General features: G+C 36.7%; 1 protein-coding gene across 1 annotated transcript in view; it reads right to left on the reverse strand.

The window, feature by feature from the left end:
• The window catches only part of MPHOSPH8 (M-phase phosphoprotein 8), a 57265-nt gene extending 31528 nt beyond the window's left edge, over nucleotides 1-25737 (reverse strand). Inside the window, exons 1-3 of the mRNA XM_020968781.2 lie at nucleotides 25400-25737; nucleotides 19277-19432; nucleotides 7433-8281 (exon numbers count right to left, since the gene is read on the reverse strand). Coding sequence (XP_020824440.1) covers nucleotides 7433-8281; nucleotides 19277-19432; nucleotides 25400-25633 — 1239 coding nt within the window. The 5' untranslated portion in view covers nucleotides 25634-25737. The remainder of the gene's footprint in view (nucleotides 1-7432; nucleotides 8282-19276; nucleotides 19433-25399) is intronic.
• Between the last annotated feature and the right edge of the window lie 375 nt (nucleotides 25738-26112).

The following is a 26112-nucleotide window of genomic DNA, read 5'->3' on the forward strand; positions in this document are numbered from 1 at the left end:
TATTTTTCTATGACAAAAGTACTAAATCAAATTTTTTTCCTCATGCTTTTTCCTACAACTCTGGACTACCCTTCTACCATTTGGTAACAGATAAAAATGATATACTTCTAATACTGAATAACTTATATTTTGTCACACATCCACCAGGTTACAAAGACGGGACAACATTACGAGATTTCATCAAGACAAAAATGTTCTAATAACAGTTTGGTTTCATAAGCAATCTACTTTTTCTGCTCTTTGTGTATGAAAATGTTCATGTTTGTTAAGTTCAGAATAACAAAAAAGAATTATTTTAAAAAAATGCTAGCACACTAATTTCTCAATGTTAGAGTGAACTGGCCCAGCTATTCTGAAAAATGATTTGGAATTACTGAAGAAAAGTTAGAATTTAATTCATATGTTGATATTTCACTACTGGGCCTCTACACCTGAAGATACTTATAGACAACAGGAAAAGATCCCTATGTAGAAAAATATTCATAGCATAATTACCTGTGATAAGAAAAAAGTTGGAAAGCAATGATATGCCCACTATTGGAGAATGGACAAGTCAAATCATGATATATGAGAATGTAACCACATCCTAAGTTACAAACATGAAGAATTCAGAAAAAAGTGTGAATACCTTAATATCAAAGTTGGAGGGCATATCCCTTTTCTGTTAATCAATAAAGTAACTATATTTAGTAAATGAACAGATGGTGTGTGTGGATGTTTATTAACAATAATAATAGTATTTATATATCATTTTAAAGTTTGCCAAATGCTTTACAATTATTTCTTCATTTGATCTTCACAATAACCCCAGGAAGTAAGTACTATTATTATCCCCATTTTACAGATGAGGAAATGAGGCAAATAGCAGTTCAGTGACTTTCTCAGAGGCATATAGTAATTAAGTGTCTGAGACCAGATCTGAACTAGAGTCCTCCTGACTCCAGGGCCAGCACTCTATCCACTCCACCACTAGCTCTTTCAAGAAAGCATTTGAGAAGCACCTAATTTTGTTAAAACAAACTTTATCTATGAAAATCAATGAAGTTAGAATAAAAAAGAACACTTGATTAAGAAAAATAATTTGCATCAAATATCTCTGATAAAAATTTGATATCAAAAATATACAGAGAATTACCACGATAAAAATTTGATATCAAAGACATACAGAGAATTAACACAAATATGTAAGGATATCAGTCATTCTCCAACTGATAAGCATTTTTGGTAAAATGGATAAAAAAGGATATGAATAATTCTAAATAAAAGAACTACAAACTATGAACAATATGAAAGATCAGTCCAAATAACCACTTGGAAGAAAAATACCTATCACCAACATTTTGAGATTTCACCTCATCCCCAGTATAATGGGAAAGATGACATAAAACAGAGACAGTCAATGTTGGAGGGTCTATGGGAAGACAGATAAGTAAATTCATCTACTGCAGGTAGAGCTGGGAACCGATCCAACAATTCTGGAAAATAATTTGGAATTATGTTAAAAAAGCCAAAGAAATGTCTGTACCCTTTGGTCCCAAGATCCCACTTCTAGACATATACTCACATGAAAGTCAAAGACAGACAGAAAGATCCCATTTGCATTCAAATATACATATAAGGCATCTGGGGGGGAGGGGTGGCAAAGATTTGGAAATAAAAGTAGCTGCTGATGAACTGGGGAATGGTTAAATAAATGTGCTATAGCAGTGTAATGGCATATCAATCAATTCCATAAGAAATGAAAATATGAAGAATTTACCTAAGTATGAAATTACATGCTCTGACACAGTTAAGTAAGCAGAACCAGGATACACAAAACGTGAAATAACATAAATGCAAAACACAACAAAGTCCTAAAAAGAGAAGCTAACTGAACATTACCAAGTTTACTGAACTTTAAAACAAGTCTGATGACTAGTTCAGGAAAGTTAAAAGTTATACAAACAAATTCAGGCCACAAATAAACTACAGCACTTCTTGCCCTTTGTTTTGCCATGAGGCCTATTGTAAGATAATGGCTACTGTACAAGGGATAAATTCTTGCGATCTTAAAAAGTTTCTCAGAGCCCAGCAAAGACGGGCCCCTAAGTCCATTAGACCATGTCCAAAGTTAGTCATAGAATGAGCCTGCTTTTTGCTCCTCATCTTAAAGGATAGATCTGAGAGCACAGACAACATTTAATATCTTGCTCCCCCCCCTCAACTGTTACCCTAGAACCCTTGGGAGGCAAAGAAAACTAATACACAAAATATGGGATATTTTCTTAATAAAAAGGAAAAGCAAGGAAACCATTTTGGGAGCTATTCATTTCCTCGGACTATCTATACCTCCTCCCCCATCCCCAACTCCTTCCACATACACATCTTCCCCCATCTGTTGATCTGACACTTGGAGATCTGTAGCATACCCTATCTAGCTCTCCTGAAGTCTCAGTTGTAGATAATGGTCTAACTTTTACATGTAGGCTCTTTTCTTTTCCCTTTAATAAAGCGGATTATTTACTAAAGGGCAGAAAAATCACTCATTTGGAGCTCCAAAACATAGGAATTAAGATGGGCAAGAAAGGTTGATAATCCTCCTTTTCATTCAAAGTGAAAAATCCTATGAACTCAGAACAAGCACTAATTCAGTCTCTAGTTAGCAGTACAGGGAAAATATACTTGCGAAAATATTGAGTACTGTATTATTTCAGGTGTCAGCAACAGCCCAGGCTGCGGAGCTGCAAACTTTTAGTACTCTCAAAGCAGTGTGATCCAGGGTGATGTCTGAGGACCTCCCTACCAGCCTGACCTCTGCAAGTTCCTGACCTGGGATTTGGTCCGCCCTTGATTAGCGTTCTAGTAGACTGCTACTGGATCCAGTCATTTTCAGTCAGCTAAAGAGCTCTGAAAGTTCAGAATAACAGAACTGAAAGCTTCCCCTTTGGTCTGGAATTCTTGTCCTGGTTACTCAGCTGCAAGCTTTAGACTGGGCAAGTGACTGGAACCAAGACCCTGCTTTGCTTCTCAGGGTCAGAGCCACACAACTGCTACTTGCTTCTGTGCTTGTTACCTGCTCAGTACACAGCTGAGGGCCCATGACCACTCCTTATCTGGGACCAAAGCCCCTAAGTAGGTTGAAAGTAGTTGTTAATGGTTCAAAATAAATGCGGGATGTCTCCAATGGAGTCATCAAAGGATCTGTGTTTAACTTTGCTCTGTTTAAAATTTTTATCCAAGATTCAGATACAGACAAAGATGACATATTCATTAACTTCGCATATAACACAAAGCTGGGACAGCTAGCTATCAGGCTGGATAAAGGCATCAGAACCTAAAAAGATCTTAATAGGCCAGAGCACTGGGCTGAATTTAATAAGATGAAATTCAACTGCAACAAATGTAAAGGCTTATCTTGGGTTAAAATTAACTTCCTAAGTTTAAGATGAATAAATTAAAAAGCATTTATTAAGAGCTTCCTATATGGCAGGCACTGTGCTAAGCACTAGGGACACAAATACAAGCAAGCAAGACAGTCCCTGCCTGTTATACAATTACATTACGGCAGCTTGTATTTTTTCCTTTGAATTGGAAATTCTGGATTTTGGCTGGAAGTTTTCATTTTAGGGTTTCTTTCTGGAGATGACCAGCAGAGTCTTTCTGTTCTTTGCCCTCTGGTTCTATGAGACCTGAGTAGTTTTCTTTCATGATTTCTTAAAACATGTTTAAGTTCTTTTTTGGTTATGGCTTTCAGGTAGTCCAATGTTTCTTAAATGATATCTCCTCAATCAGTTTTTCAGGTCGGTTGTCTTTGCTATGAGACAGATACCTTATATTTTTCTTATATTTTTTTCAGTCTTTTCTTTGTTTTAGTATTTCTTTTTGTTTCATGAAGTCATTAGCTTTTTTGAGGAGTCATTCTAATTTTCAAGTAGTCTGTTGCTTCAGTAAGGTTTTATACCTTCTGTGCCAAGCTGTTAATTCCCTTTCCAATTCTTTCTTTTATAGCTCTCATTTCTTTTCTAATTATTTTCTCTAGTACTCTCTTACAAAATAATTTCAAACTTTTTAAGAACTCTAGCTTCATCTCTTCCAAGAATTCTAGCTAAATTTGTGCCCAAACTGTTTTTTTCTTTGAGGCTTGCTTGTAGATATTTTGAAGGCATTCTCTTCTAGATTTATGTACTGAGTGTTCCTGTCACCATAATAACTTTTTATGATAGGACTTTTTGTTTGTTTGCTCATTCTTCCTGCCTACTTTATGACTTCTGGCCAGGCTTAGTATACTTCTGGAGGGAATGTCTGGGTTGTGTTTGTGTCCTCTTGAGACTCGCTATTGCTTTCTCAGGATACTGGGTATTGTGTTATTTCAGGTATCAGCAAAACCCAGTCCTCAGGCCTTCAGTGCATCTGTGACACAGCACTGGGTGGTAAGTGACCAGCTGGCACTTATTCCTTGCTCCCTGTACAAGGTCAAGGCACTCCAAGGGTCCAGGACCCCTTTCTTATCCTGTTGTACAGCCATGATGGAAAATATCACACACCATACTCCTGGTTAAGCCCCTATCCTCAGTGTCTACAGACTTGCCTACCTCCCTTTGCTGACCTGTGATAGACACACTGTGATTTTTTTCTTGGATTTCCCAGTCAGGACTTAGTCTGGTACATGTTCCAGATCTTTGTGGAATAGTAACAGAGGAGAGCTCAGCTGTACTTCTTGTGCTAACCTGGCTATCTTCTAATATTACATTCTAACAGAAGACAACACATATAGGGAACTAGTGGCCATGGAGGAATGTTTTGGACAGAGAAATCGGAGGGAATAATGAATGGAGTCACAGGGCAAATGACTGACATGTCCTTTCCACGAATAGTATTCATTTGGTTACCATTCTAGAGCTAGAATTAGAAAAAGGCGTGCAAGGGTCGATATCTCTTGAAAGTGGTGAAGTGAACTTGAGACTAGGCAAGATAAAGTGAATGTTCAACAACCAGAGCCCAAGGTCACAGGAATGGGAGCGATTACTTAAAATTAATATGTTTGAAAAAGATATGAAGGTTTTAACGCATTTCAAGCTCATTTTGAGTCAAATAGTATAATGAAACAGCTAAAAAGGCTAATGTGATGCTGAGCTTCTCCATTAGATTGTAAATCTAATGGGCAGGGACAGTCATTTGCCTCTTTTAGTACCTCTAGCACTTAGCAAAGTGCCTAGTACATAGTGGGTACTTAATAAATGTTTACTAATTAAGAAAGGCTTGGCATCTGGGACTAGGGAAGCGATGGTCCTTTGTTTTTTGCTTTCATCATACCACATGTGGAGTCTCAGTTCTGGGGATAATGGTTCAGGCAGAATATTGACAATCTGGAAAATACATAGAAGAGGGCGACCAGGATGGGGAAAGTTGTCAAGATTATGCTAAGTGAAGATCAAGAACTGGGGGATGCTGTGCCTAGATAAGAGAAGACTTATAGGTAAACACATTACCCATCTTCAAATATTTGGAGGGCATCAAGAAGAAGAGTGAGAAGTCATATTCTATTTGCCATTAGAAGGTAGAAACAGGAGCAACAGGTATAAGTTGCAGAGAGAATCTGGGTTGTGAATACCACAGGAAGGCAGGGGAACCTATGCATCCTTCCAACAAATGTCTGCAGTTACTGTGACCCCACCCCACAACCAGCAGGGCATGACATGCACCTATATCCTTGTCACAGATGCATATAAAATGTCCATTTTAGACTAATTACGAGATAGAATTTAACTCAACTTGTATAGAAAAGTAGGGAGGCAAATAATTAACAAATTATCTAATCATCAACACCACACTGCTTACAAAATTTTCTAGAAAATTTCTGCAGAGGGCATAGCATTCGAGAAGAATAAAAAGCAGAAAAGAAAGAAACATAAGAGTATAATTTCAAAGGACCAACATTTCCCCAGGTAACACCATCATCAACACCATCATAACAGATCACATGTTTATAGAGCTTTAGTTTGCAAGGTACTTTCCTTATAACATTCTTGTGAAATATGTACATATATATGTGTGTGTGTGTATTTTATATACATATAAAAACATATACTATTATCTCCATTTTATAGTGATCAAACTGAAGTTTTGACATCTTAAGCCCACGGTTACATAGGTTGGCAGGATTTGAGGCCAGGTCCTCTGAGTTCAAGTCCAATACCTTTCACTATATACTATACTAAGTCACCTCCAAGGCACACCTGAATGAAATCCAATCTGACACAGCAGGGGCTGGGGAAGTTTCTTTACATTACATGCAGATTGATATCTCTGTACTTTAAGAGGTTAAGGAGGGTGAATCATTATCCTGAAGGCATACGGTTTTGTTGGAGATGTTGGATGTCATTCTCCTTCATTGAGCCTATCTATGGGAAAACTTAATAAGGAAATAATGATCAAAACATATATCTGTGTTTCCTTCTTGTCTCTGTCATCTCTGGAAGATTTATGAGAAGAGTTACGTAAGTTAGTAGACCTAAAGAAGTTGGTGGCATAGACTTTCCCCTTAGAAAATAATAATAAGAGCTAACATTTACATAGTCCTTTAGAGTTTGCAAAGCATTTTACACATATTATCTCATTTGATTTGAATACAGATTATTCACCAAGATAAAAAAAAAATAACCCACCTGTGTCAATTCCTTCTCTTTAGGAGAAGACATATGTACAGCTTTATAGAAATGTTACCAATTACTTGACTGAACAGACGCATTACTATCTTAATGTGCCTTATCTAAGAAATGCCAGACACAATTTAAAAGGAACAAAAACAACAACAAAAAAAACCAAATACATAATTACATTAACTCCTTCCTTTAGAATAATCTAACAGAGGTGTCAGGTTGAAAGACCAAAAATAGAGGGCAGGAAGATGTAAAACTGAATCTTAATATTTATAAGAATAAGATAATCCATTCAATAAGAAGCTAAAAGAATGCCTATGTGATAGCTCTATGAAGCTTAATTTTGGCATACAACAATTCACCATTCATTTATTTGAAGGGACCCTGCCATTCAGGTAATATTTAAGAATATTATTTTGTTCAAATATTTTCTAAACCTATCCCTCTAACAAAATTTGAAAATAAGCAAGAAGTCCACAGCACCCTTTCTATTTGCCATGGAAATGGATTTTATAAGATTAGAAGCAGGAAAGAGCTGAGGAGAAGCTAGTCAATTCACAATAGTCTGCCAGTCATCACTAATTTAGAGACAAGAGGCTCAATGGTACCCTTGGAATTCCTTGATAATCTCATGCAAGAAACACTGCCTTTATGCGGTTTCTTTCTTCTATTTTACTGTTTTTTCTATGGTATGCACCAAAAAATATTTTCCCGTATTACTTTCCCCATACAGCTGATTCAAGCAACATCCTTTTATTCTTAAAACTTTCCTCTTCTATCATTGAGTGACTTACCTCTCCAACTGAATCAGTAGACCTTCGACCTCGTTCTTCACTACCCAGTTTTGTGCTCTTCTGAATTTGAGCAGCTGTAGGTATTAATTTATCTACCTCTACAGAACCTTTGACTTTTTCTTGATTCTTTTGCTTTTTGTATAAAATTTTCTTCTCTGAGTATGGGTCCTTATTTTCTACTTTTCTAATTTCTTCTTTATATTCCTCAGCTTTCTTTAATTTCTTTTTTTTCCTTTTTGTTCTGACATCAGTATCTTCTTCAGCACTTCCTGCATCATCTGGTTGTTTATCAGAAATCATATCTTGAATTATGTCATGTTCTAACTTATCTTTTCCACTTTTAAATTTTTGTTTCTCTCCTCTGTTATCAGAAGGTAAATCTTCACTGTCATCATCAGCCAACTGAGAAAGTGAATCATCAAATGTACTTGATTCAGATTCTAACAGAGATTCATTAAGTTTCTCTCTCTTTTTTTTGCTTTCTTTAAAATCGTCTCTTACTTTCCCCTTTGAGTCTTTAATTTCACCCCGTTTTACTTTCTTTGTTTCTTTTAAATCATCTTTTTTGGTCTTTTTGTACTCCTTTGAATCTTCTTTGGATTCCAAAATCCTTTTCTTGGACTTTGAATCAAAACCCAAATTTTCTGAAGAATTTTCCAATTGTGTTTTAGACTTATCTTTCAGTTTACCAGATTTCCATTTTCTCTTTTTCAAATCATCAGGACTTTTGTCTTCTCTGTGTCTTGACTTTTTCTTCTTTTTCTTGGGGGAAATGTCCTCTTTTGTTTCACTTTGCCAATCGCTGTCAGATTCTGCCTCAAATATGTCATCATCATTCAAAACTAGTCTCTATAAAATAAAGACATAAAAGGTTAAAAATACTTAAATCCTACTTGTCCTTCTACATTTCTTCTACCTGACTTCCAGCATAAAAAACTTCCAAAAGATTCAGAAAGTTTAAAAAAGAGTTTACATGAACAGAAGAAAAAAAATTTAAGGCAGTCTCTGAAATTAAATTATAGGTATTATTACTATTTCTTAATTTGAAATATTGGTTAAGCAAAAGAAAAAAGTAAGTCAATTAAGGATAAACACTGGTATGAAGGATAGAAAAACAGTTTCTCGGCAGCTAGGTGGTACAAGAGGATAGAGCACCAGCCCTGGGGTGAGGAAGACCTGAGTTCAAATTTGACCTCAGACACTTGACACTTACTAGCTGTGTGACTCCAGGCAAGTCACTTAGCCCCAAATGACTTGCAAAAAAAAAGAAAAATGGTGTCTCTGTTGTTGAATTAGGCAGCAAAATCAAAAAAACAAAAAACAAAACCAGGAAAAGTAGTTATAATTAGTAGGTGATTTTAAAAAAAACCCTTAAGATTAATATATCATTTATATTACATATTCTATTAATACTATTTCATCATGGATTTTTTTTAGAAACTTTACAAGGTGACATACCATATAAATTAACTTTGTGCCCATTTTTCTTAGTCACTAACATCTGGACACTAGCCTCTGGGAAAAACATTCTATCTAAATCATACAAAAATTTTTTTTTGGTTTTCAGAAAAGCCTCTGAAATTTGTTGCCACAGGATGGAATTTTAAAGATTCAGCTCTGAAGGAAAAACAGCAACAACCACATAGTGAAATATAATTTAAAATTTGTTAAATACTCAAAAGTATTGCCCTTTTTAACACGGTGAACAGCATCTCACATAAAAATCTATAAAATCTGTCAATTGTGTATAAATAAAACACTAAAGCACCTTCTAATATGTTTCTGAAAAATATATAAAGAGCAAGAATAAATCTTATTTACCTTTTAACTTTATATAATCAGAAATATGTTCTCATGAGAAAAAATAAGCTAAGACATAATAAAATCACACTTAATAACAGTACAGGACAAAAGTAAAAGTTACAAAAACGATCTTCATACCCTTTGAATAACGCTACTAGTAGTTAAGAACACAATCTGAACGTATTCTCATAAACAAAAAGTTTGTTATATGTTCAAAAGCTGTCATAGAATAGCTTTATATACAATTTGAAAAACCTAGAAGCAAACTAAATGACCAATAATAAAGAAATGTGTATATAAATTATGGTACGTCAATGTAATTGAATACTTATACAATTAAGACTGAAAATAAAGAATACAAAGAAATCAAGAAACATATTCATAAAATAATACAAAGTAAAGAAAGTTGAATGATAAAGTGCATGCTTATACCCATAACAGAATATGTGAATAAGAATGGACAAAAAATGTTAACAAGGATCTTAGAAGTAACTAAAAATGATTAACTTTGTGTCACTACATGCTTTATACACTGAAATTAATTTAAATGTAAATAACTTATTAAAAGTTAAATTGTATTAATGTTCATGCTAAGATTTTAATAAAAACACTTAGTAAGAAAAATATATGTAAAAAATTAGGACCAAAAGAACACCTTTCAGGGGCTGCTAGATGGTGCAGTAGATAGAGTACCGGCCCTGGAGTCAGGAGGACCTGAGTTCAAATCTGCCCTCAGACTCGACACTCACTAGCTGTGTGACCTTGGGCAAGTCACTTAACCCCACTGCCTAACCAAAAAAACAACAACAACAACAACAAAACAAAACAAAAGAACACCTTTTCCCATAACTTCCAAAATTCTCCTTTTAAGTCTACATAGAAGAAAGGGCAAATGACAATAAAAACACTAGCAGTAGCTAGAAGACAGGATCATTTAACTTAAATCTATTAAAATTATATCTCTAATTAGGATTTTGAGATAATCCATTTTTCTAAAATAAAGTATACTTTGATTTTAATATATAATTTTTACAATTTAGTAATAAATAGAGATTTTTAAAGTAGATACTATACAAAGCCCATATTGTCTGAAGACTAGTCACCTTCTTTGCCCACCAAACCACTGGAGACTTCAGATGATTTTAGAATGCTATAAGCAGACTTGAAGGGCTACTCTGATGACCAGTAGCCTCTGGAAAGTAGGACCAGCAACAGTTACCAGAGAATAGACCCTTACACTGTTTATATCAAGGGTGCCTGCAAAAATAATGGAAGAAATGGGGCACAAGGAGGTATGCATATCTATTGGGGACTAGCCCACACTCTAAACACCAATGATACACATTCCGAAGGACAAACTGAAAAGTATCACTAGAAACACCTGCCAAAGCAACTGGGCAACCAAAGGCTCACAACATGGAAAAACTTGTGGGCACAGATAACCAACTTGTCACCAAAGGTATAAATGAACAGATTAACAAGCGGAAAGAAAATGGCTGGAAAACGAATCAATATAAGGACCTTGTCCAGAGAGACCAATTCACTAAGCCGGATAATATGATTTTGGACATGGATACTGAGGGAGGTTTGTGATCCTGATCATTTAAAAGTTGAAGATAATGCATAAGTATAAAAATTAGCCAGACAAGGAGCTAGAAAGTAAGAAGAATTAATCAATACTCTTAGATGCTGAATTTTGCTTAAGGTATTATTCTGTTTAACCCTCCAATATTCTCTCTAAACATTTCCTCATATTCTTTTTTTCTTTGTGTTGGAGCCCTAGTTCATGACAAACTATCTTTGGCTATTTTCTTCATGTGCTTTCTAGGTTTTTCCACGTGCTGATGTTTTAAATTTCTCATAATACAAACTAAAAAGAAATACTGTAAACAATTGTAGAAATTGTTCACATTCACTAATAATAAGAGGCAGGTCCTCATCTCTGGCAGGTCCAACTAAATTTGCCCAATTCTTGCTCCAGAATTCATCCTAGATTCCATCCAGATTGCCTGACTTGCTCACATGGCTTGGGTTAATGACAGTCATCAACTTTTCCTTCAGGTAAAATGGAAGACTACCAAATTACCTTCTGCCCTGCCACTGTCTTCTAAGGACTTCCTGGCCTTACCACCTGCCCTGCCTATATGTTCTGCAGTTCCTAACAAGGTCATCTGATGTACTGACAACTTAAGGATGCCTGCCTGGGCACTGCCATATAACTTTCTAGTGACTTGAACTTTTCCCTTTGTCTGGCAGCTGAATTCCCTTGTGTTCACTTACCCTCAACTGCTTCACCAAAAAAAAAAAAAAAGATTTTAAAAACTAAATTTCACTATTTCTGCAAAGGGTACTATTGTTTTTCTAGTCTCCCAAGCTTATAACCTTGACATCATTCTAAACTTCTCATCTTCACTCCATATAACCAATCAGTTGCCAAATTGGCAACTGATTTCTACCTCTAAAACATTTCTACCTCTTTCATCTCACCTCTTTTCTCTACTTATACCACTACCACCTTATGTGTGTGTGTGTGTATTATATACACACAGTTATGTGTACATATAAAACTGTGTGTGTGTGTGTGTGTGTGTGTGTGTGTGTGTGTGTGTGTATGATTAGGAAGCTAGCCCAAGTAACAGAGGAAGGATTAGTCAACTTCTGCTTCAAAATTCTGTAAATATAAATTTAACATGCAAACATCTTGAATATGTCCCTTTATTTACAACTTCAGAAGTAAAATTTCACATACTGACTTTCCAAATAATGAGAGACACAGATCTATACATAAACAATGTTTCTCCAAACAGTGTAGACAGCCTTAATTAACTCCATAAAGCTATAGGTAGGTATGTAATCATACTACATGCTAGACTAGGGTAGATGCCTACTGCAACTACAGATAGAAGTGCTTGGTAGATGAAACTGTCAAGTGGTTATTTTGATCCCAAACACTTAGCTGTAGGCATATTAAATCATAAAACCATATAAAATACATTTCATTTCTAAACTACTCCCTCTCTTCCCTACCTTTCTCATTCCTTTTAAATGAAGGTGATAGCCCTCAATTTTGGGAGGAGAATTTTGATTTGATCTACAAGATCCCTTCTAATAAAGTATAACTTACGCTTCTTGACTGTATGGACATGTTATTTTTTAAATCTTTGTATCCCTAGAAACTTAGCGCTGCACACACTGCACAGTAGCATTCAAACTTAACCAAATTTAACTGTTCGTAGGCTTTGTTTTAACTTAAAAAAAACCTTTTTAAAGGCCTTTCAATATTTTCTTTCCCCTAATCATACAATTTTCCTGCTAGCTAAAACTTTACCTATTTTTCGTTTTCTTCTATTTAAGTAGAAATCCTCTAGATCCTGTCATCAATAGCTCAATAGTTTAGTTCAGAGTAATACTTAGATGGAAAAGAAAAGTGGAACAGGAGACTAGCAGAAAAGAAAATTTACATTTGGTTGTTTCCATAGTAACCATTTCAGATCTACATACCCTCTGATTCAGCCTGCTTTCTTTTAAAGGGATCACAGCCCCTTTGCAGCTTCAACTTTTTGAAGATGCAGGGTGGCACTTTACGAGCTGTTTGGATTTTCAAGGATAATTTTAAGTATGAAATTTTCTTCTTGCTGACTTCAAAACCTAATATTCTGGTAAGATACATCTCCATGGCATATACTTAATAAATGTCTGTTGAACTTCACTGAATTTTAGTCTTACATGATTAACCTGTCAAATATTCATTATATTTTTCTACAATGAGGTAAGATTCTGGTATCATAATATCAAACAAATAGTATAAAATAGTACATGCAAATAGTATATAAAATAGTATATGCAGTTTTAAGATGCATACGCCATACAATATGAAGCATTTGACTAAAAGCATGCTATATTAAAACAAAATTTCTCACTTAAAAAAATGTTTAAGGTGACGACAAATCTATCTTTAAGGTCATGTAACATACTCTTCATTGTCCACTCACCAAAATCAAAGCTAACAAGCAAGGTGAACTAGAGATACTAATCCAAGAACAAAAATTTGACCTTGTAGATAACACTGAGAATTTGGTAGGATAGGACTCATGCCTAGAATATAGCTCTGGAACGATATTACTTATTCAAAAAGGAAAAGAATAGGCTAAAGAAGGGGTGGGAGAGCTGGCTATAGAGCAACACTGAAAACTGAGAAACATGATGGTAAGCAAAGTGGAGAATACTGGGGTAAAGATCAAGAGGCAGAAATAGATGTGACACTGTTACATGAATATAATACAGATCATTTACGCTGAACAGAGAAAAACAAATGAGTAGTACAGGAAGCAGATCAGAAGCCTAGCATAAGGCATGATATCATAGTGGTAGGCAATTGGACATCTGCAAGATACCTCTTTTAAGGTACCTTTTAAAGACAGCTCCAGGCACACTAATACACTGTCAGTACAACTATGAATTAGTAGAGTCATGCTTGAAAATAATTTCAAATTATGCAAATAAAATAGCTAAAAAGTTCATATATTTTGACCACAAGGTTCTTCTTCTAATATACTCCAAGATCTTTGACCAAAAAGCTTCATATTCACCAAATTGTTTACACCAGCACTTTTTGTGGTGGCAAAGAACCATAAACAAACTAGATGCCCACAGATCAGGAACTGGCCAAAAAGAATGTAGAACAACGAATGTAATGGAATTATGACTCTGCTATAAGAAGTGATGAATGCAGAGAAGCATAGGAAGACTTACAAGAAGGAATACAAAGTGAAGTAAGCAGACCCAAGAAAACAATATATACAACAATTACAAAAATATAAGTGGAAAGAAAAAAAAGAATGTTGCAAAATTAAAAACAATAAGCTTAGTAAAATTTTCTCATATAAATAAAACCTATGCAGCCAATAATAGAAGGAATGCAGAAAATTTGGGGAAAAAACTTTCACAATCTCTCAGATTAATGTGATTGGGTTGGAACACTGCTCTGTAAAAAATGATGAGCTGGTTGACTTAGAAAAATATAGAAAGACTTGGACTTATGAATGAAGATGCTCAGATGACAAGAATAAACATAGTACAGTTGCACATATACGTGTATGAGTATATGTATGTATATGTACCTATCTATCTATATCCACATCTATATATATCTCCACGTTCAATTATAGCCTTCTTTGGGGGAGAGAGAGAAAGCAAAAAATAAAGTAAAAAGTACACAGAGAACAAAAGAAAACCAGAAAAGAAAAGCTGGACAGCTTTGAAATCAACGTGTAGTATTTATTAAGTAGGTTTTCTTTTATTGAAAATGTATTGTTTTATATTGAATCTTCTCATGTTCTGCTGTGTACATAGCAATGTTTCCTTTTTATTTTCTTATTATGTATTTAAGCTTAAAACAAATTCTAAAACTTAAAAAAAATAGCTTGGTCCTGAAAAAAAAATGCGAGGACAATTCCCTTCACTTCTTTAATGTGTGTGTTTGGGCTAGGGGAGGAGGGGAGCATGGATGCGGAACATTATACATATTTTTTTCAATCTACTGATTGGCTTTGCTGAGTTTTTTTGTTTTCTTTTTCTTTCTTTAAAAAATTCTTAAAAAAAAAAGATTAAAAAAAATTCTGTTTTAAGGAATGACTCCAAGGGGGAGAAGGGGAACAATATAGAGGGATATTTACATGACATAAAAACAAAAGACAGTAATAAAAATCTAATTTTTAGAAAGCAAAGCAGCTAAAAATTTCTTGCCTTGCCCTAATGATTATTAATTTCATCTTCCAAAAAATGGAAGAGCCAACAAAGAAAACTGCCATTCTGGATCTGATTTGCACCAACAAGGAGTCACTCTTTTGCTGGGGTGGAAATGATAGTAACCTTAAGAAGAAAAAAAAGAAAAAATGGGGCAGCTAAGTGGTGCAGTAAATAGAGCACTGGCCCTGGATTCAGAAGGACCTGAGTTCAAATCCAGCCTCAGACACATAACACTTACGAGCTGTGTGACCCTGGGCAAGTCACTTAACTCCGTTGCCTAGCCAAAAAAAAAAAAAGAGAGAGAGATTTCTCCGTCTTAGAATGTGTGAGAGAAAACAGGAAAGTAATATACCTTAGATTTTAGTAGAGAAAAATTCAAAGGGTACAGGGAAAGAATATGTAGGATTCAAATTGTCTGAAATACTGTGAAGTCAGTCCAAAAGAGATAAGAAGTTCTAAAGAATAGACAACTGAAGACAATAAAACAAGCATTTTTAAAGCACCTATCATGTACCCAGCACTGTGCTAGGAACCAGAAGTATTAAGATGAAAATGAAATAGTCCTTGCCCTTAAGAGGTTCGTATTCTATTGGCAGAGGCAAAATGTACATGTTTAAGTATAAATAAAATACCAAATAACATTGGCGGGGGGGACTAGCAGGTAGGGAATTGGGAAAGGCTTCACAGAGGTGACTAAGTTTTGAAGGAAACAAGAGATTCAAAGGGGTAGGAGGAAAAGCATTTCGGGAATTGAAGCGCAAGACAGTCAGGAAGAGGTAGAAAAAGAAATAAACAATGTCAATGCACAGAGAAGTCACCAATTAACTTAGATTTAATTTTAAAAGATATACATGGCAAGGTCTGGTAAGTGTAGTGCCATTATTAACTTGGAGAACAGCTAAACAAATTGTGATGCACTGGTGTACTGGAATATTATTGTTCTGTACAAAACAATGAACATGTTGAATATAAGAATCATGGAAAGATTTGCGTGACTTTACACAATGAAATAAGCAGATCCAAAAAAAACAGTTTAAACAACAACAACGTAAATGAAAAGAACAACCACAAAGCAAACAAATATGAATGCTACAAAATCACAAAAAACAAGCACAGCTCCAAGGAAAGATACAAGAGGAAACTTCCTCTCTACTTCTTTGCAGGGTGGGAGGTCTTTGGGCCCGTAATATTACACATATTTTCAGACTTTTTCAAATTTTCCATCAGTTTTGCTCATTTTTTTCTCTCTTTTTTTCTTTAAATAATACTATTACATGGGATAGCTCTCAGGGAGGGGATAAGGATAAGCAGAGAAATTTTGGTGAAGTAAAAAAGGTATTATTAAATGTGTATTTTTAAAAAAGAATAGTATGACTTGTACTAAATCACACAAGGAATGGAGGCTGGTATGGAATGAACAAAAAGGGCTGGGTTTGGGTTTTTTGTTGTTGTTGTTGTTGTTATACTAGGCAGAGAGAAAGATCGAAGAAGTATCAGGAAGTCTGCTTGGGAAGAATAAGATGATGATTACAGAAAACAAAGAAAAAGTAAAACTACTGCCAAGAGGAATTTTATCTTTGGACTGTAAATGGTAGTACAAATATGGTTAACAAAGAAAATCATGCTACTTAACTATCAAAACCAAATATCAAAATCGAAATCCTCATTAATGATGTGTAATTCTCAGAATGTTAGTGTGTAGATTATAACAGTCCCTAGCTAATCTTCTGATCAAATTCTCAGTAACTCAACCCTCTTGTTAAGTCAAGTATAAATTCAGTAGGTACATTCTGTAATACCAACTCACTGTTGCCATAACATACTGTTCTTCACAGGCAACAGTGATGCTACTGACCCAGTATAAGCAGAACATAAACTCAAAACTGCTTTTCAAATGATGGTAATGAGATATATCTGGAGTTGTCCACATTCTTTCAATCTATATTTCCCAATGACCAAGGGCTTACTTTCGTGAGATAATTAGCAGTGATTAGGCATGCAATTTGCAGTCTTGGAACAGAGGCTTTTATTTTTTGTGCCTTGATGATACTTATGAGGGATATGTTTAACATGGGACAAGGTTATATAATGAGGTTATATTATAATACACTCTGAGATTTCTTATAGTTCAATCTAAATAACATCATAAAATAAAACTGATTATATTTTAACAGAGAGGAAATTAATATTTACTGATGTGGGAGTATTTCCAAATAAGCTATATCTATAAAGACTAATTACTTGTTAAAACAAAAAACAAAACCAGTACCAACCAAGAAAATATAAAGTAAGCAGTTGAGGCAACTCTGATTTGAGTTGGAAAAAATAGGAAAAGAACAAAAGAACACATATTGACAAAGACTATTAAACACTTTTCTTAAGAAGTTTAACTGCTAAATTAATTACTTCAATGAGATCAAAGGATCCTACAAATTGACTCAGCCAGCAAATACTTGAACTCCTTGCTGCCAAGTAGACATATTAGAGCAACAGCTTAAGAATAGTTTAGGGCATAAATTTTTTTATGATCTTAAGGAAAATGAGAGTAGAAGAGAATGAGCAATGTAACGTCATAATGCAGCAAGAACAGTAGAGGGAAAAACAAATTTGCAGAAAGTTTGGCAGGAGACTCAAGTAAAATCAATGGACAACATTCTAAGGATAAACTTAGAAAAGAAACAAACTAGCAAACAAAGGATAGGTGCATTGCAACTGATATAAATGTCTCCTAAATCGATATTTCCAATCCTACACCCCTACCTCATTGCCAAATCTTCCTGGAAGTCCTGCAAGAATTGTAAAATCAAGACTTCTGGTCAAAATGGTAGCCTGCATGGGAGACAAGGCTGTCCAACTCCCATAACTACTCCAGCAAAACCCTACAATCTGTACCAGAATGAATAATGATGAAGAATAAGAAACTATAGTAAGTGAATTCTTTCACCCCAGAAGGGCATAACAGGTCAGTCAGATGTCCATAGGCAAAAGAAAGGGGGACTTCCAGCAAAGCCAATGCCAGCTAAGAATAGCCTCTCAATGAGACCAGAAACTGGCTAGAGATATGTATAGCCAACGAGACTTTTGTGTCCGAAGGCAGCAAGAGTAAAGGGCAGCCCTGAGAAAGCCCTGGAGTGCGGACCTTTGAAGTTCTAGGGAGCAGCAGTGGGCACTAACTGGCACAGAGCAGCAAAACTCAGACCATGAAACCAGAGTCCAAGGGCTCTGAGGTCCCCAATCCTCTGTCCTAAGATGCCAGAAGTCCCTGAGGATCCAGTATTCTGAATCTCAAAGCTCAAAACAGAGTTTGAACTGCAGGAGACAGAAATTCGTGCAGAAACTCAAGGTGAGAGCTAACAGGGAAGACTACCCCCTCAAGACAAAGTGTAACAGAAGGTCAAGCCAGGTCCTGGAACAAAGCCACAATTCAGCAACTACAGATGGATAGGTGAGAAAATCAAAGAAAAACACGATATATCAAAAAATTATGTAAATCTACATATCTCCCCCAAAGGAGTAACTGCATACCTATGGTAAGAAGAGAGTCAAAGCAAAAAAAAATAGACTTTCCAACGCAACTACATAATGAAGGGCTAAAAAAAATGAAATAAAAGATCCTGATGATATAATTGAAATAAACAGCTTAAAAGAGAAAGCAGCAAATATTACTCAGGCAATGGACTCCCTGAAAACTAGAACAAACCAAACAGAAATCAACGGCTGAGACAAGAAAAATTATAACAAATCAAAAGACTGGAAAAAAAGATAGAAGATTCTTTATTGAAACAATCAAAAGGTCCCCCTTTCTAGCTCAAAAGGCAAAAAGTGTTTGTGAACTTATTTTTTACAGTTTAAAGTTGTAAACAAAAGCTAAAATATTCACACTGAACAATAATTATGAGTGGGTACTTTCTCACATGACTCAAATAGACAACTCAATTTCATAGCAACAGGGATTATAAGAATAACAAATTCAAAGAAGTGAACCTTGGACATCAGTTTCAACATTTCTCTCTTTTCCTAAATCAGCTAACAGTGAAGAAATTGATTCATTTGAATTGTCCCTTCATTTCATGAGGCTGAAAAGCAATGTAATAGTCAAAAAGGTTAAGAAGGAGTTAGAAGAAAAGGTGTCATCTAGGACAAGTCATTCTATGGACAATTTTTAAATGGTTATGTAATATATATTTATAATTCTGTAGAGTTTTTTGGTAAGTAGTTATTACTTAGAAATAACAGACAGCTATAAAGAAAAGCAAGAGAATATAGATGAGTACAACAAAGAAAATATACTACCTGTATATCCTTCTTAACAGGTTTAGTTTTGTTATCCACAATTTTTTTCCTAAATTCAAGAAGAACTTCTTTGCAGTCCTCAAGATGAACTTCCGGCTCCCAAGTATCATCATCAGAAGTATATCCTTTCCATCGAACTTTGTAAAGAATTTTACCCTGTAACGAGAAATAAAAAAATCTGTATAAAAAAAAATGCCAAACCAAGGTTATTTGCTCATTGTTCCTTAGTAAAACCACCCACCAAATTATAAATTCTCAGTCTACGACAAAAGCTAAACCACAATTCTGTTTCTAAATGGAAGTTTCTAATTCTACACATTATCTAAAACAACATATTCTATGCTTTATTCTGAGTAGTATAATTCCACAGGCTACATAATGTTCAAGAGAAAATTTCCATGGTAGTAACTATTCACTAACTCCGATTATCTTTGAGAGAGGGTCAGGAAATTTGAGTGAGGGGAAATGGGGGAAAAAAACCCTGGGTACTCTAAACTCCTATCATAATCACAATTACTATATAGCTCATGAGTTTCATTTCTCTCAAGAGAATGGAGTCATATATGAACTAAACTAGGGATCACAGCCCACTCTGGCACTATGGCCAGAACAAGGTCTCTCTATTCGAATGTGCTAAGTCCTTCTCTTTGTAATAACCTCACCCTACTATCTAGGCTCCTAACCAACTAGTAGCTAACCATTTCCCCTGAAGTGATACCCCCAACCCTTCCTTCCCCCTACCAAAAGACTTCCTGTTACACTCCTAGTTTTTCTATGTCTCCTCCATCAAAGTATACCTTATCATTCTGTGTGATCCCTTCTTTACTGTCTTCCTTCTATCACATTTATGACTTTAATACTAATAGCACTAATTCGCATCAATATATTCATTATTTCTAATCAACAAACACTTATCAAGCACTCCCTACACGCAAATCAGTATCCTAAGCTATGGGGGATAGACACAAAGTTAGGTAAGTCATAGTTACTGGCATCAGGCATCAGTGAGGCTAATACAGTTTAAGATCCAAAATACCGCTGGCCCAAATTAACTTCTGAAACAAGGGTATAAAATTTGTTCATATCTTGAAACTAGTAGTTTAAGTACAAAGAGTGTAACAGATCTTTTTCTTGAGTTGTATATTCTTAATCTCTATGAAGTTCTCGCCCTTTAAAAAAACTTGTTTATTCACATTAGCAAAATAAAGTTAATATTTTACAGGCATAAACAAATCAACTACTTGATGAATTAATTGAGGAATACTGACAAAGTCAAAAAACCTAGATTCAAGGATGTGATTAAGTTACTAAACTTCTTAGAACTATACATACACATAAACATTTGTATAGATTTTTTAAAAAATTCATTTATTTATTTTTGGCGAGGCAATTGGGATTAAGTGACTTGCCCAGGGTCACACAGCTAGTAAGTGTCAAGTGTCTGGTCTGAGACTGGATTTGAACTCAGGTCCTCCTGACTCCAGGGCCAGTGCTCTATCCCACTGTACCACCTAGCTGCCCCAACATTTGTATACATTTTAAATCTATTTTTGATGAACTTGGTGTCAGACCTAAATTCCACAACTAGGCAGAATGAGATGTTTTTTGACTTGAGGCTTGTAATCTAGTTATAAATATAAAATTTGCTATATCCCCTTTACTATTCTTAATTATCTGTCTCATTTCCTTCCTTCTCCCTCCCTCAGGTTTCCCTTCTTCTACCTTCTTCCCTGTCCCCAAAAATATTCTGTACTTGGCTTCCCAACTGAGCTTTTGGGCATCATTTCAGTTAATTCTCTTTCCCTCCTCTTCCCTCAACCATCTGCTGAGCTTCCATTCCAAACATCTGCGTGTCCATGGTCAAGTCCTTAACTTCCCTCAGTCTCAGTTTTCTCATTAATAAAATGGGAATAGTATCATCATCACAGAGTTGTTGAGTATTCAATGAGATACATAAAATGCTTAGTAAACAATAAAATGATATGTAAGCCTCAATTATCATTTCTAATATACTGATGCTTTAAAGGAAGATGCTCCAAGAAACATCTGAGAAAGATCGCAATAGGGAAATTCCTTCTACCAGAAGCAGAAAATGGACTAAAGAAGTAATAACTATGTCCTAGGGAATTATTTGAAGAACATAGATGTTCAGTGACTAGTTTGAGGTGGCAAAGTTATTAAATGTAAAAGAGGCAGAATCCGAACTTTTTTTTTAATTTTTGAAGCTGACTTCAAGCTCAACACTCTATGAACTACACCACACTGCATCTAGTGCTTTACTGACACTACAGTATAGTACTGTATTGTATTATAATGAATTTTGTGATTCTACTAATTTGGGATTTTCTAAAACACTGTGATCAATAAGAGCTGTATAGGCACTCAAATCTAGACAAAAAAGCATAAAATCATAAATGCCTTCTAAATACATTTAACTAATCAATGCAAAAATACATAAGCCTATTTATTAACTTGGTATTTGTTAGTACTACATAGGAATGCTAATAATTTTTATGCTTTTTTATCCTGCAATTCTACTGTAACTCCTCTCAATTATTTTTGATGGATTCTCTGGAGTTTTCTAAGTAGACCATCATATCACTTGCAAAAAAGGATAATTTTGTTTTCTTTTTGCTAGCGTTTGTATTTTTTATTTAATCTTCTTGTCTTATTGAGAACTCTATCAAATAACAGTGGGAAGGGGGAAGCAATTCATTTGGGCAATATTGAGTTTATAGACAAAGGGATAACTAAATGAAAAAAAAACCCAAACCAAAAACACATGACAGCTACATTAGGAGTACTGAACAGCTAGCAACTCAATTCCCACATCAATTGTACTCAAGTTACTTTCTCATGTCTATGTTTCATATTACTAAAGCCAAGGCTGGCTCTGTGTTTACAGCTGCTTTGTAGGTTGGTTTAAAATAACAGTTAAGTGGAGCAATGTTCAATAATATAAGGAAGCAAGTCCAACAGTTGTTGTCAAAGATCTTCAAAAATTTTGTTTTATACTTATCAGTCAGGTAAGTTAAAAACAATTCTACACTTCTGCATACAGAACTGCATATACTCCCTAATACATCAAAAGACCTGAAGTCAAACACTTCAGACCAAGATCAACTTATGTTATGTGCTACATACCTTTCTTAGATTTATTACATACAACTTCCAATATGCTTTTAAAACAAATTCGAATAAGCAAATGAGGAAAAATTACACTATTTTATCAAGTAAACATACCTACTTTAAATTCAGAATAATAAACTGACATTTAAATAATATAGCACTTTATATTTTACAAAGTATCACACATACATTGATTCTAACAATGTTGTCCCTAATTTAAAGATAGTAACCTGAGGTTTAGTGTATAAGGGTCATATAACTAATTAGCTGAAAAGACAGAATTTAAACTTGGGCCCTCTATCTCCAAATCCAAGGAATGAATGTTCTTTCCACTATCTTGTAACTGCCCTAAAAGCAATTTGATAAAGTCTCATTAACACTTCAGATTCTAATATATTATAATTTAAATCATGTACCCTTAAAACATTAAAAGAAATTCTACAGTGAATCTGATAGAATATAATTAGTCTGTAAACCTGATGTTTCCCAGAGTTCACCTAAAGAATAAAATGTGAAGTGCAGTCAAATGTGTACAAAGTTACTCTGAAGAGATGGAGAACTCTGTGCAGTGAATATGTTGTTAGCAAAATCTGTATGTGTGTGATACTTTAGATCCACATAACTTTTTGAAGGAAATGTCTGGATATATGGAGTTTAAAAATACTATACAGTTCTACCTTCCAAACTTCTGTCAATGGCACCAATCCTCTCTTAGTCCCAGGCTCCTCAGATCAACATCACCTTTCTTTTCCCTGTCTTTTTCTCAGCAATGAAAAGTTCTGTCGATCCTACCTCTCCAATCTATCTAGCATGTCTTTCCTTTCTATCCCCCTGCCCTAATTTCATTCTTGTCTGAATTCCTTCCTGTAATAGCCTTCTAGTTGGTCTCCAAGGCCCTAGTCTGTCTCCCCTTTCCAACTTATCTTTCTGAAAGGTTCCTGAGTAATAGTCATAACGTGTAACACATGACACATGCCTCACCAAGGCATTCTCCCCATTCAAAAGCCTTCTGTGGTAAGCATTCCCTGCTTACCAAATACACAACAAACTCCTATGCTTAGCATTTAAGGCTCTCCACAATCTGATTCCCAAACTACCTTACCAGTCTTCCAGTCAGACTACATTACTTCAGTCAGTCAGTCAATAAGCATTTATTAAATGTCTACTCTGTGCCAGCACTGTGATAAATGACAACCCCTGTCCTCAAGGAATTACAATCTAATGAGAGAGAACACACAAACATGTACAAAAAAGCTATATAACAGGATAAATGGGAAATAATTAATAGAGGCAAGACACTAGAATTAAGAGTGGTTGGGGAAAGCTTCCTATAAAGGGGGGATTTTAGTTGGGATTTAAAAGAAGCCAGGAAGAGGAGATGAGAAGGGAAAGTGTTCCAGGCATGGGAGACAGACAGAAAAAAACACCCAGAGATGAGGGATGGAATATCTTGTTTATGAGGCAACCAAGAGGCCAGCATCCCGGATGAAAAAGAAAGTGGCAGGGAATGAGGTGTAAGAAAACTAGAAAGGTAGGAGGGGGCTTGGTTATGAAGGGCTTTGAATGCCAAACACAGCATTTTGTATTTGCTCCTAGAGGTGACAGAAAGCCACTGGAGTTTATTGGGGGACAGGGAGGAAAAGGTATATGTGGGTGACAAGGAAATCAAGAAAGAGAGCCACACAAGGCAACATATAATAGAATTAAATGAGTGTTTAGAAAAATCCTGTAAGAAATGGAGGGAGGGGGAGGAAAGAGATGATCACTGCTGGCTAGGGCTATTCTATCATTTATAACTAAAAATTAAGATTCTGTTCTTCCTTTTCAACAATAATTCATTCATATAGTCTTTTTGCTTTACACCTTCAACCCTCTGTGACTTCCTCAAAATGTTTATCGAGGCCCCAATCCATTTCATCCTATAGGCAAGTTTACCGTCATCATCTTCCACTCCTCTCATCAAATACTATTTTAAAAATAATTAAATCTTCCTATACTCAAAACCGTTCTTAACATTAAGCCAGAGTCCTCATCCAGGCCTTAAATATTTCACATCTTAACTGTACTAACCCCTGAACCCACCAACACCACCACGAAACCCTTTATTTGTATTCCTATTTCCAATCTATTCTATTCGGCAAGTGAAAAGATCTTCAAGCCTTATTAAAATATCACCTCTCCCACCCAACCTGCCAAAGCTCCAGTGGCTTCTCACTGCCACTTTATAAATTTCTGACTGCCTACACCTTTCCCCCCACCACGTACCAATGCACCCTTTGCAACGATATCTCTCCACTGCAAACCCCACTCCCATTTCACTGGCTCACTGCTGAACGCTCGAGAGTCAGCTAGCATTTCATTAAGTGCCTACTATGCGCCGGGCACTGTGCTAAGGCTGGGGATACTGGCACTCCCCTACCCCCTAAAAAAGGGAATAGTCCCAGCTCTCAAGGAGCTCACAGTCGAATGCCCCATGTCAGAAATGACCTCGGCCTCTGCTGGACACTCACTTCTGTTTAGAGACTAAGCCCACTGAGAAGCCCATCGGCGCTATCCCAGCTCTGGCCACTCCAGCAATTTCCCCGCTTCCACGCCCCCAAAGCCTTGACAAGCTGTGTCACCGTCAGCCCCTGCAAAGTGGGTTTCCTGGGCTGAGAGGGTGGGCAGAGATGGGCGTCGACAGGACACGGGAGAGCTCTGAGAGTGGGATGCTCCGAGCGGAGGTAGGGGGTGAAAGGAGGCCGGGCTGACTGGACTCTCCCAAGCCTGGGCCGGGGGGAGCACCGCCCCCACCCCGGGGAGTCTGGGCCCCAGCCGGGGATCCAGGCCCAGCAGCTGCCATTCCCGCCCCAGCCCACCCCACCCGCGGCGGAGCCACAGGATTTGGAGGCAAGGACCAGATCCTTTTCTCGGGGCCTTCAAAGGGCGGGAGCTTAGCCCGACTGGTCCACCGCTTCGGGGAGGGCGAGTCCGCGGCACGGGTCCTGCACTCACCGCCTCGGTCTTCACGTCTAGGATCTTCTCCACCTCGAACACATCCTCTTCGTCTTCCTCGCTCTCCCCTACGGCCTCGGCCGCCCGCATGACGTCGTCCTTCTCCAGGCCTCCCGCTTCTTCCCCTACTCCGCCCGACGCGTCCTCGCTACAGCTATCCGAGCCCGAAGCCGCGGCAGCGGCAGCGGCACTGACAGCGCCCCCGCCCGCGCCCGCGCCCGTAGCCGCCGCCATGATGTAGGAATTTCAAACCAACAGAGCAAAAGTGGCTGCGACACACGCCTCTCCGGGGTATCTCGCGGGGAAGAGGTCGTCACCAATTGGCTTTGACGGCAGAGCTACGCCATAGTAACCGCGCACCAATGGAAGCGACTCTGCCGCCCAGGAGGGAGGGCGACTCGCTGGAGCCAATTATTGTGCACGCTTTTGGAAATGGGGGCGGGTCTGACTGCGAAACTCCGGAGGGGAAGGCAGAGTCACGAGGATCACGTGGGGAAAGCGGGAGGGGTTGATGGCCGATTGGGGGAGGAGAAAAAGGAGGAGGAGAAGAGTGGGGATAAATCAGCTGGAGAGAGGAGGCCGAGCTTGGGGCCCTTTTAAGAGTTGGGATGGAGGGAGAGGAAGAAGTGAGGCTTTCTCTAGGGAAGTGACTGGGGTCCCTAGTGGGAGCTTTTCGATGAAAGGGGTTGGGCCGAATATGGGTCGTTTTTCGG

Source organism: Phascolarctos cinereus, unplaced genomic scaffold, assembly GCF_003287225.1.
Source record: "Phascolarctos cinereus isolate Bilbo 61053 unplaced genomic scaffold, phaCin_HiC Scaffold_726;HRSCAF=1367, whole genome shotgun sequence".
Lineage (NCBI taxonomy): Eukaryota > Metazoa > Chordata > Mammalia > Diprotodontia > Phascolarctidae > Phascolarctos > Phascolarctos cinereus.